We start from the raw sequence: 13,264 nt of genomic DNA, 5'->3' as shown, positions 1-13,264 counted from the left end.
GCTCCTCTACGAAATCAAACGAATTGTTCATAACGTCCTATCGAGGTCATCATGGCGAGACGCCTCATAGACCATTTCACTTGGTAGGCCATCGCGAAAACAAAAAAAAAATGCGTTTCACAAATTGTCCGTAAATTCACGTAATTTTACTAGGAATTTCTCGTCTTACAATATCCTGGTCACGGCATCATATGTTCGCGAGCTAGTCGCGGAACGATTTAATGCGAGATATGTTCGATAGTTTTAGGTTACGCGATTTTACACTTTATTTTAATCTCCTACGTCGAGTTCATGACAAGTTCTGATTTGCTAGTGTGTCAACAGCTCGGCGGTGCTGCTGCCTGTCGTTTTCACCTCGTGGTGACCATTTTTGCCTCTGTCACTTGCCGTGCCTATTTGTACATACTTTTGTGATATTACGTATTATAAGCTAAACTAAAGAGAGTCACCAGTTTAGCTTTTTCACTTGTATTCTTTTATATTTCACGTTTTACTAGCGCAGCGTTTTCCCTTAGTATGTTTCTCGGGCAGCGTTTCCCCTTAGTACGATAAAATCAATCTGGCCTTAGCGTTATCCTAAACCGCTATTTATATCAATTCCTTAACCATCTAATCCTAGCTTACCTTATTTACTTCCAATGTAGCTTCTAATGTTAATTTATCCTATCCTTATCTTTAACTATTTATTTATCCTATTCTAACTTATGCTGCTTTTCTTCTACCATTCACAACTGCTTCGTTCCAAGTACATATTACCATAGTTCTGCTATAATAATTCTATAATCCTAACTTTCGTAATTCTACTATAATATACCTATATTTTATTTAACAACAATATTATAATTGCCTAATGTGCAGGCGCCACACTTCCCTCCTTTTAAAAGTATAAAAATCATATGTAATAGATTTTTATCATTTAACTAATCTATTCTTATGGACAGTATATACAGTGGACAGTACTTTCCTTTTTGCTATGGTTGTTTATTATAGTACAATTTGGTTGTTGTATTTTAGAAACTGTGTATGTACCTTAATATAAAGGATCTAATTTTTTCCTGTTCTCGTTTTTCAAATACACTTCGTCTCCTGGTTTAATTGAAAGCGGGTTGATACTGCTGTTTGCAGCCGTCTGTCTTTTCTCTTTTTGCTCAATTAATTTTTCCCGTGCTACTTTGTTTGACTTTTGTATTTTATATTTCAGTTCATTATAATATTGATCATGATTGTATACCGGTTCTATTTTGTGAGTCATTATATCATGTGGAAGATTTGCTTTTCTTCCGAATAATAGCTCGAATGGCGTGTAGCCAGAATCTGTGTGCGCTGTGGTGTTAAACGTAAATTCATAGAATTTCACCCAGTCATCCCAATCATCTCCATGCTCGTTTGTAAATGATCTTAAATATTCGTTCAAAGTTCTATGGTTGCGTTCTAAAGCGCCTATGGTTTGTGGGTGATAAGCAGTCGCAAATGTTTGCTTGATTCCTAGTATTTTTGTCATTTTTATCTCGTATTTTTAAGTACAAGCGATATTGACCAACATGTGAGGACTGTTAGAGCCGGTAAAGGATTGTGTGCACACGCGGTGGCTGATGGATGTGAACTAACTTGACTTTTATTGTGTGTTGACAGTTGAGGTGTATACAGTAGAGGTATGACACATTGGCACATTTGTATTTTAACACTCCCCCTCAATGTGACATATCTATTTTTCTTAATCCTATTTGTTCCAAATTTTCATGTAATTTTTGCGGTCCTAATGGTTTTGTCAAAAGATCTACTTTCATTTTATCCGTTGGACAGTATTCAATTTTTATCGTTCTGTTTTCGCACAATTCTTTAATAAATTGGTATTTGGTATCAATATGTTTGGATCTTCTACTTATGCGCTCCGTTTTTATGAAGTTTATGCATCCCTGATTGTCTTCATTTATTTCAATGGTTGGATGTTATTGAGGTTCTCCGAAATCTGTTAGTAGCTGCCTTATCCAGATTGTTTCTTGATAACATTCGCTTAATGCAATGTATTCACTTTCCATAGAGGACAGTGATACACACTGTTGGCGTCTACTAGCCCACATTATTGTTCCACCACCGTATTGGAACAACATTCCAGTAGTGGATTTTCGTGTTACTACATCACCACTCCAATCTGCATCAGAATAACCGAGCAGCTTGTGTTTACAATTATTACCTAGTTCTAGGTGGTAATCTTTTGTTCCTTTTAAGTATCTCAATATGCGTTTTGCAGCTATCCAATCCTGTTCAGTTAGATTGCTAAACTTTCGTCCGAGTATTGCTACACTAGTAGCTATGTCTGGTCGAGCTACTACTGATAGATAAATTAATCCACCGATTAAGCTTCGGTATTTTGTAGTATCTGCGAAGCTATTTCCTTCAACTATGGTTTTTGCATAAGCTACATCCATAGGAGTGGATATTGGTTTACAGTCCGTCATTCCGAAGTCTTCAAGTAGTTTTTCTATGTAGTTCTTCAGATTAAGATGAAATGTATTATTTTTCCTTATTATTTCTACACCTAGGAAATTCCTAACTGCTCCTAAATTGGTGATATTAAATTTTTCTTTTAATTTACTTATTGTTTCTTCCATTTCTTTATTGTTTTCGAGGCTATAAGTATATCATCTACATATACCATTAGGAATGATTTTTGATTTTCAATCTGTTTTGAATAAAGACAAGGATCTGCTTTTGCTGCAATGTATCCAATCGATACTAAGACTTGGCTTAATTTCTTGTACCAACATTTTGCTGATTGTCGCAACCCGTAAATACTCCTATTTAATTTGCATACCAGGTGTTCTTTTCCTGGTTCTTCATAACCAGGAGGTTGTTTCATGTAAACCTCTTCTTCCAAATTTCCGTACAAATATGCAGTTTTTACATCTATATGATTAACTTTCATGCCTTTCATTGCCGCTATAGTTAAGAAGATATGGAACGTAGTTTGTTTCGTTACTGGGGCATAAACATCATTTGTGTCTATTCCGGATTCTTGAGCAAATCCCTGGGCTACGAGTCTAGCTTTAAACTTTATGATTTTATTATCTGCATTTCTTTTGATTTTAAACACCCATTTTGAACCTATTACCTTGTGTCCTTGTGGTAATTCTGTTATGTTCCAAGTTCCGTGTTTTTCATGAGCTTTTAGCTCCTCTTCCATAGCTTTTCTCCTATTATTATCTGCCAAAGCTTGGTTATAATTTTCTGGCTCATTTTTCTCGACACTTATATTAGCTAAATAAGAAAGATTGAAATCGTCTAAATAATTTGGAGTTTTTCCTTTGTTTTCTCGATTTGATTTTCTAATATTTTCTATTGGAATATTTGTTTCATTATTTGTTTGTAGTATTTCATTTTGTTCTTCATTCGCTTTTGGAATATTTGTCTCATTAGTTTCATTTTCTGATTTTTCTTCATTCTGTTTTCCCATGATTACTTCAAATTCGTTATCTTCTTCTTGTTCGGTATCATTTCTATTTTCTTTACCATTCTTTTCGTTAGCAATTTTCTCTTCTTTTAATTCGTTAATGAATCGAGCATCTCTGCTTATAGTTATTTTGCTTGTGGCAGTATTTAGGAAACGATAAGCTTTCTGATTAGCAGCATACCCTACAAAAACTAGTTTCTCAGCCTTTTTATCTAATTTTTGACGTTTCTGTTCAGGTATGTGTACGTATGCAACGCTACCAAAAATTCTCATATGGCTAATATTTGGTTTTCTATTGTGCCATTTTTCAAAAGGTGTACATTTATCGGAGCTGTGTAAGTTCTATTTTGTATGTAATTAGCAGTAAGTACAGCTTCTCCCCAAAACTTTTTGTTTAGTTTAGCGTCAAATAAAAAACATTTTGCCATTTCTATTAGTGAACTGTTTTTCCTTTCCGCTACACCGTTAGACTGCGGTGAATAAGGTGTCGTAAATTGAGGTTCAATACCTTCTTTTCGATAAAAATCTAACAGCTCTTTGTTATTATATTCTCCCCCTCCATCAGATCTTATATACTTGGGGTTCCTGCGGAATAAGTTTTTCACCCATGACACATATTCCATAATTTTATACTTCACATCTGATTTGTTTGTAAGTAGAAAAATTACCGAATAGCGGCTGTAATCGTCGATGACTGTCATAATATATTTGTTGCCACTTGGTGTTTCAATTTCTAGTGGACCACATACGTCTGTATGTATGACATCTAACACTTATGGGGATGTTTGTTCTTGCCTTGAATGAAAAGGAAATCTTGTAAATTTTCCTTTTAAACATGTTTCGCATTCATGCACTATACCACATTTTTTGTACTTTATCCCTGTCACCATGTTACCTTGGATCATTGATTCGATAGCTTGCCAGTCTCGATGTCCAAACGTTCGATGAAGATTATGTTGATCTGTGTGATAATTAATTTTCAATCACCGCACTCGCCGATTCAGCATGTCCCAACACGTACAATCCGCCGCGTTCCTTCACCTCTGCTTTTTCGTTGGTTTGTAGGTTGATGATTTTTGCACCATGTTTTTCAAAAATAACTTTAAAATGCTTTTCAGTTATTTTTTGTACGGATATCAAATTCGCTGCTAAGTCGGGGGCGTACTTCACGTTGTTTAGCGTTATTATTATTTCTTCGCCTTTTTGATTTACTCCGTTAACTTTGCATTTGCCTTTTCCGAGAACCAATATTTGTCTACCGTCGGCTATTGTTATAGTTTCGGCAGCACATTCAGTCAATTCGACGAAACGCTTTTTGTCTCCTGACATGTGTGTGGTTGCACCGCTGTCCAAAATCCATCCACGTTCTTTCCATGTATTAGTGACAAAAGCAAAATTTGCTCCAACTTTTGTCTTCTTACATGCGTCTCCTTTTGCGTCGCGACAGTCCTTTTTCATATGCCCAGGTTTGCGACAATAATTGCAAACAATTGATTGTCTTCTCGGCTTGAAGCCTTGGCTATGAAACGCCTGTTCGCCTTTGGTATTGTTTTCGTTGCGCTCAGCCAATCTGTTGTGTTCATCGATGATTCTCGCCTTCACCGATTCCAGTGAAATGCTGTTTTCAGGAGCACTGTCTAATGCCGTTACTAAGCCGTCATATGATGGAGGTAGACTTCTTAGAAGCATGCATATTCTTATTTCTTCTTCAAGTTTGGTTCCCGCGACATTTAACTTTTCACATATACGTTCAAACTTTCGAATATGTTCTTTTATGTCTCCGTTTGTATAGTTTATTCCACATAGATTTTTCAAAAGAGACACACGCATGGATCTAGTCGTTCGTTCGTGATGATTTTTTAGTGTATCAAACACGTCTTTTGCATTTACACAATCCTTGACGATAGCTAGTTGATCATCATCTATCAACAAAATTAAAGTAGCTTTAGCCTTGGTATTTGCCTTTTTCCACGAATCTTTCGATTGTTCTTCTGGGGCTGGCACATCGTTTTCTACCACATCCCAAAGATCGTCTTTTATTAATACCATCTGCGCACGCACTTTCCATGTGGCCCAATTGTCGGCTGATAGCTTTGGTATACGTATTTTTTCATCCATTTTTTCTCTGACCTTTTAAGACACTCTTCCGCGAATTACAGAACACTACTTTTGTTTTTATTCCTTTTGAGACCGTTAGCGCTCTGGGCCCATAACCTGTTAAAGCCGGTAAAGGATTGTGTGCACACGCGGTGGCTGATGGATGTGAACTAACTAACTTTTATTGTGTGTTGACAGTTGAGGTGTATACAGTAGAGGTATGACACATTGGCACATTTGTATTTTAACAAAAACAGCGTATTAGAACGGAGAAATCAAAGAAGAAATCTATATGTCGCTACCTTAAGAGCGACCAGGTTTTGAAATAATTGGACAGGAGGAGAAAGTATGCAGACTAAAACGAAGCATTTATGGGTTCAAACAATCGGCAAGATGTTGGAATATTAAATTAACAAATGTACTTGAAAATTTAGGGTTCAAGAAAAGCACATCAGATGAAGGACTTTTCGTGGCAGAGAAAGGAAAAACAATAATGTACCTACTTGTTTATGTCGACGATTTACTCATTGCTCATGAAACTGAAGACGAAATTAAGCAAGTATATGAAAAACTCCGAACACATTTTTCGTTAACATGGTTAGGAAATACGAAATATTTTCTGGGATTAGAAATACAGTGCGATAATTCAGAAGATTATAGCCTCAGCGTAAAAAGGCATATTGACGACATTATTTCAAAACTTGGGCTTAGCCAAGCAAAACCTGCGTTATCCCCGATGGATATTGGATATATAAAGGACGATACGATCAGTGAACCTTTACAGGATATTACGAAGTACAAAAGTGTCGTAGGAAGCTTAATATATATCGCTCTTTGCGCTAGACCAGATAGAGCAGCCAGCGTGGCTATTTTGGGGCGAAAATTTTGCAATCGGACAATGAAAGATTACGTAGCTGCTAAACGAGTAGTCAGATACTTAATTAAAACAAGAAAGTGGCAACTAAAATTAGGAGGCAATCCTTTGCAAGAAGTACTAGTCGTATATTCAGAATCCGTATATTCAGATTGGGCTGAAGATAGAGCCACTAGAAAATCTACTACCGGATACGTAATTTATATGGCAGGAGGAGCTGTTTCTTGGACCAGCCATAAACAGACTACGGTGAGGCTCTCATCAATGGAAGCAGAGTATATTGCTTTGGGCGAAACATGTCAAGAAGTGTTATGGTTCAGAAAATTATTGTTTGATTTAGGAGAAAACATATCAAAACCTACAACAATTTACGAAGACAACCAAGCTTGTTTAACTTTCGCAAAGACAGGAAGATCTGGTAAACGGTCAAAGCATATAGAAACAAAAGAACATTTCATTAAGGATCTTTGTGAAAAGAAAATCATTGAACTAAAATATTGTCCAACGGAAATGATGAGAGCAGATATATTAACTAAACCATTAGGAAATGTTAAACATGACAAAATGGCAAAAATGTTGAATTTGTATGAACGTTGAGGAGGAGTGTTGAGAAATGAATTTCAACGTTCATTTGAAATGAATTGTACTCATATATATATATAAGAAGCGGTGATGGTAATAAAGTTCAGTTGCAGTAAAACCACTGATCGCCTAAATCGTCTTTCTCCTTTACACACACATATATAGGATTGTATATGTCCTAACATATTGTTCCACTCGCTCTGTATAATATCCTATTTCTACTGATCGCGGTAGCTTCGTTTTATTGCTGTTCTAGTGTTGACTATTTCCCCTTTCGCGTTTTCCGCTTCATTATAGTCACATCTATTACTTTTTGTTCTGATAATCCCTCTTGTAGTTCTTCTTCCGTTAAGTGTACGAAAGCGTCACATCTAATTATACCTTTTTGTGGAATTCAGGGCTTCATGTTCGTACGTTCTGATATTGAGTTTGATCTCCCCATGATTAAGATTGATATTTCCAATTTTTTGCTTCCGTGGGGTTTCTCACTTTCTGTAGTATTAGGCCATCTCGTAAAAGCGTTGTTTGCAAAGGTTTTCTTCCGATCGCCATTTCTGACGCGTACGCAAATAGGAACGGATTGTAGGTGGCTAAACTTTTCCCTGCCGTAGTGCACTCTACTATTACAAACACTTCTTCTGGTTCCTGTGTATCACTCAGGTCCAGCCTATTTTTCCTCCTTTTTTTTAGAGTTTGGTCTCCTTTTTTCCTCTAAGCACTCATAGTAGGAGCCGAAACTCCTACCACCCCCGGGGACATCGACCCCCATCTTTTTTTTTCACCCTTTGATGATTAGTTTTTTTTTACCCAAATAATTAACTAACCTGCTGCTCACTTTTTATTTTCAATCACTTATTTTTCGGTGGATTTAAATGGACAGTTTTCATTGGAACGACGGTTTAGGTGTGCTCACTATGACGGTTGGCTTTGGAAAGGACGTACCATTTCAATAAACCTTGTATGATTGTTAATTGGGTTGTCAAACCCACACACACGCAATTGACATGTGACCTGACAGAGCCGGAAAAGCCATGGACATTCACTTGCAGACTTAATCTTTTTTTAGGACATAATCTTGGTCAAATGGGAATTATGCCGGCAAGAAGCAAAATTCAAACGATTTTATCTTTTCGGGAACCACAATGTGAAGCGGAAGTACGCAGTTTCCTAGGGTTGGCGAATTACTTGAATATGTTTGTGCCTATGCTAGCTACTTTGGATGAACCCTTACGGCGATTGCTACATAAGGATACCAAATTTGAATGGACAACGGAACATACAAGGGCTTTTAATGCTAGAAAAGAAGCTATGGGGAAAATTAACAATTTGGGGTTTTATCGAGTTGAGGACCGAACTGCAATAATCACCTATGCTAGCCCGCATGGTTTAGGCGCTATTCTTTTCCAGTTTGATGAAACAGACAAACATCGGGTTATCAGTTTTGCTTCTAAAGCATTAACTGACACAGAGCAGCGTTATCGTCAGACTGAGAAGGAAGCACTGGGCATTGTTTGGGGCGTGGAGCGTTTCCAATATTATCTACTAGAAAAACGATTCGACATATTCACGGACTGTAAAGCGCTGAGCTTCCTTTTCTAAACAAGATCGAGACCGTGCGCGCGCATAGAAAGGTGGGTTTTGCGTTTGCAAGCCTTTGATTATAGGATTGTATTTATGTCGGGGAAAAACAATGTGGCTGATGCACTTTCTCGTTTACCGGTACAAGAAGCGACACCTGATGGACAGCATCTGTTGGTAGTAATAGATTGCTACAGTCGTTTTATGGAAGTGTGTGAAATGGATACGACAACTACGAGTGATATCATAAGAGAGCTTTCAATAATGTTTAGTCGATACGGAATCCCGGTTACAATGAAAGCTGACAACGCGCCCCAACTAAGTGGAGAATGTACTGAGTGGAAAGAGTTTTGCGAGGCAAATGGGATCAAACTCCTGAATACCATTCCGCATTGGCCTCAATCAAATGGAGAGGTAGAACGACAAAACCGTTCAATTTTGAAACGGTTGCGCATATCACAAGAACTTGGACGAGATTGGCGACAGGAATTATACCTGTATCTACTAACTTATCATTCAACCAAACATCCTACAACTGGAAAATCTCCAGGGGAATTAATGTTTGGTCGGCGGATTAAAAGTAAATTGCCTACGATATCATCGTTTCAAGAAGACGCGGAAGTAAGGGATAGAGATGTTTTGGTAAAAGAAAAAGGGAAGCAATATACTGCTAAACGACGAGGCGCGCAGGAAAGTTTTATCAAAGAAGGAGACCAAGTGTTGGCTAAAAGAATACGAAAAACGAACAAACTTGATACGGAGTTCAGCAAAGAAGAATTTATCGTCCGCCGTAAAACAGGTACAGACACCATTATACAATCAAAGGAAACCGGCAAAGAGTATAGAAGAAGCTCAGCACACCTTAAACAAATAGAATGGCTGAACACAATGGAAAAAGAAACCAACCGGGCACTTTAAACCAACAAATTCAAAACATAGAAAAATGGACACCAGTCCTCTCTTTCAACCCCAGGGGGTATGCCTCTGAATATGAGACGTCAAATCTCATAGGAGGATAGAAACCACCGCCAAAAATAGAAGAAGAAGACAATAGCCTTGGGCTCCACGATCATAACGGTGGTACCGGTTGCACGATCATGACAGTAATACAAAGGCGAATATCGCTTGATTTGGTAGGGTAGAAAACGTAAAAGACTCCTCACGGTTGTTTTCTGCATGGAAACAACTATATTTCACATAATTACAGATAAAACTCGTTCGTTTATGAAGCGGCTTCGCTTCATGTTGTTTACATGTGCTTCTTATTTTTCTTCTTAATGGCGGTGTGACAACCAATGTGCTGCCCAAGTTACCAACATTAATAATAGCAATGCTCACGATGCTGGGCTAAAATTTGCAAATTGTTGAAAAATCGTCGGAATTCAAATGAAACGTGATTGTAAAATTAGGATAAATCTTCTGAAGGCCATTGCATATAGAATTTCCGACCATAAACAAATAAAAAAGCTTTAAAACACGTGCACTCTTGGACTTGGTAGTGTAAATTGACAATGTTAGCCCTTCCGGCTGTCTTTTGCATGCTGGGATGCTGGGCCAAGACCCAGTAAAAGGGGACAACAACATGGTATTAAAGTGTGATGTCATGAGAAATGGTGTCACTTTGCTAATAGGGTAGTCCACTCGTACAATCTAGCCCACAGGGTACAAAAGTTTATGACTTCAGGAAACGCATTGCAATCTTCAAACGCATAGATTCGATTATGCGATTTTGTGAAGTATAGTGTATTTGAAAATGACTTTCGACGTAGGAAAATATAAAACCTTTTACGAATGTGACGAGCATTGGGAGTTGAAAAAAACGTTCATGGAGACTCATATACATAATTTCCCAGAAGATGAAGTTGTGTGTCTGGCACAAGTGTTTAGCAACATTGAGCTGTTGGGATGCCAATACCCTCCAGAAACAATGCGTCTGGTGGCCGAATTATCGAAAGATATTGTATCTAAGTACCGAGATACGCGAACAGGCAAATTGAAGCGAACTTTCGTTTCTGCGTCGGATGCTGCTGCTTCCCGCTACGTTCAGAAAAAATAGAATACTTCAACGTTAAGTCTCACAATACATCTAGTGAGGCTTATAATCGCCAACCATAGGCAAATATTTATGGAGCCAATACAGCAATGAAGATGCAAGAAATCGTCAAGGAGTGTATCAATACTGATATAAATTGTAACATCGAATAAATTTCTCGTTTCAAACAAAACACGACTCATATTTGAATGTATTTATACTTATTGACAAATAAGAGTGCTTTAGGCTGTTAGCAAAGATATTTAACATGTTAGACGTTCATTAAAGATGATCCAAGCTTACAGCGTTAGAATTTACAACCCCAAGATTTGTGTCATTTCCCACTTTATCATGGTCAGACATGACCACACAACGAGGACGGGAAAGCTTAAAGTTGCGTATCCCTTGAGCAGTCACAGATGTTCCTGTAACATCTAATAACTTCAATTGCGGCGCTGCTGATTCGAGATGATCAAGCGATGTATCAGTGACAAGCTTATAGTTACGTATAGACAAACGCTCTAAGCCAGTAAGGTTGTGGCGTAATATATCATCCATAAGGGCTCCTGCTAGTTCATTACGAGACACTCCATACGCACAAATACCACGATCACTTATTAATGATACATAATTTGGTGCTGGTTGTCCTATACCTAGGTTTACAAAAATTTGATGTTGATTTCCATTGCCTGGCCTGTGAATAAGTTCCTGAAAATTTCCTGGCATAATAATCACATGCGGTAGCACGCGTTGTTGTGGTGGTGGTTGTTCTTCATGTTCATTATGTCCTGGAATATTGGCTTCATCGTGCAATCGCAAGTTCACTTTAAGATAAGAAAATAATTACAATACATCAAGGTTGGCAATAGTTTGTTAACTTGTTTTACATTTTCAAACATTCCTATACTTTACCATTTTGTTGTTCTCCAAGATGTTCAGCTTGTATTGGATTTTCATCTAAAGCTTCATCATTTGGTCTGTCGAATCTTGGCTCAGGACGAGGACGCGGTGCATGATTACCGCCAGCATCGAAAATGCGTTGATAAGCATCATTTATTTGCACATGATCATCATGTCGACGTAATAATCGATGAGGATGATTTAATAGGACATTTTCCCGTCGCTGTAGTAGCAAATCGCGATTGATAATTCGTACAATATTTTGTCTATCTTGTCTGATGTACTCATTTGCTATCGGCGCTCCTCGGCCAGCTTCACCAGGAATATTTGCAATTGGTTGCTGTGGTTCTCGGACGATACGTATTAAATTATCTTGATTTCCACGTATATATCCTGGATAATCACCGTGTATTATACGTATCTCAAATACTCCATGTCTAGGCCGCGGAATAGGCGGAGGCAATTGGGCACCTTCTGGTGGTGCTTCGTTATGGATATGGAGCTGGTTAGCAGCAATATCATCCTCGAGACGATCAGCCTCTTCATTCGGGAGCACATCAGGCATAGCCAAACGGTGTAATTGCTCTACGCGCTGCCGTTCGGCTTCATTATATTCGTTTAGTCCTCGTTCTGTTCGCAAATGTTCGGGACATTCCAGCCTTAATTCTTTCAAAGAGTGCACAATGTTGAAACAGCTTACATCCGAATCGGATATCGGCGTGTCGCGTAAGTCAAGAATTTCCAGCTTTTTAAATCCGAAACGGGTCGCTAAGCTAGCGTATGGGACACTATCTTTTATATTAGCACATCCCTTCAAACTGAGGTATCGTAAGTTAGGAAGCTTCGAGAGAACCATTAGATCATGCGTATCAAACCAAGCACAATATTCTATTGTAAGTTCCTCCAGGCGAACGAGGTATTTATACATGTTCGATAGGAATGATCGCATTTGTTGGTGGGGCAATACGAATTGGTTATTAATGTTCTGTACTGATAATGCACACTTCCTAAATAACAGCGCACGTAAAGTATGGGGAAACATTATAATGTTGATTTTGTTCATATCCAAGTAGGCTTCTGTTAACTCGATGCGCTCCAATAAAGGGTACCGTGTTGCAATCGTCTGCAGAATACCAACTGTTATCGTTGGTACATTCCACATTTCGGCAGGATATACACTTGTCATTCCACGAAGTTTTAAAATCTTCGTTGTAGTTGGTTGTAGGTAGCTAATACGTTGACGTACATCCGCTGTAGTTAATTTTACTGATGTAAAATCTGCTTCTGCCCATAGCGTTTTATCAGCCACTAGCCGTTGAAATCTTGAACAAACTTTTGATAGTAGAAGTAAGCTGTTACTATCCAAGTGTTTAAATATCAGCAGCAATATTTCGTCACTGAGATCTAAAATGTTAACATTTAATGCTAGCCTCAACGGCTTAGTAGTATTGTTGAAACTGGTATCTGCTTCTATCACCTGATGCTTTACATCTGGTTCTGCAGCAACGTTATCCAGTCTATTGGATAACTTCCTTTTACGACTTTGCTCGCAAGTTTGTTGTGGCAAACCAGACACATTACTTGACGATGCAAAGTCAGGTTCAGACCTATTTTTATCTAAGCTAATCGGATCCATCTTGTATGGTCTTGAACAAAACTAGGCACCGTAAATTTGATGTGGTTTGTGTTTACGTTACAATCCGCGACGAAGATGCTTTGACTAATACTTGCAATTTCTCTCGATAAGAAA

The 13,264-nt window shown here is 38.0% G+C and overlaps 1 protein-coding gene across 1 annotated transcript; it reads right to left on the bottom strand.

Moving 5' to 3' along the window:
- Positions 1–10,896: 10,896 nt before the first annotated feature.
- LOC128707091 (uncharacterized) lies at positions 10,897–13,150 on the bottom strand. Its single transcript, XM_053802038.1, has 2 exons — positions 11,527–13,150; positions 10,897–11,438 (listed from the first exon to the last, which is right to left on the bottom strand). The coding sequence occupies exons 1-2, from the start codon at positions 13,148–13,150 to the stop codon at positions 10,897–10,899; spliced, it is 2,166 nt and encodes a 721-aa protein (XP_053658013.1).
- Between the last annotated feature and the right edge of the window lie 114 nt (positions 13,151–13,264).

Source organism: Anopheles marshallii, chromosome 2 (assembly GCF_943734725.1).
Source record: "Anopheles marshallii chromosome 2, idAnoMarsDA_429_01, whole genome shotgun sequence".
In the NCBI taxonomy this organism is placed as follows: domain Eukaryota; kingdom Metazoa; phylum Arthropoda; class Insecta; order Diptera; family Culicidae; genus Anopheles; species Anopheles marshallii.
Note: the sequence above shows the minus strand (reverse complement) of the source record. Positions and strands in the feature narration are given on the sequence as shown.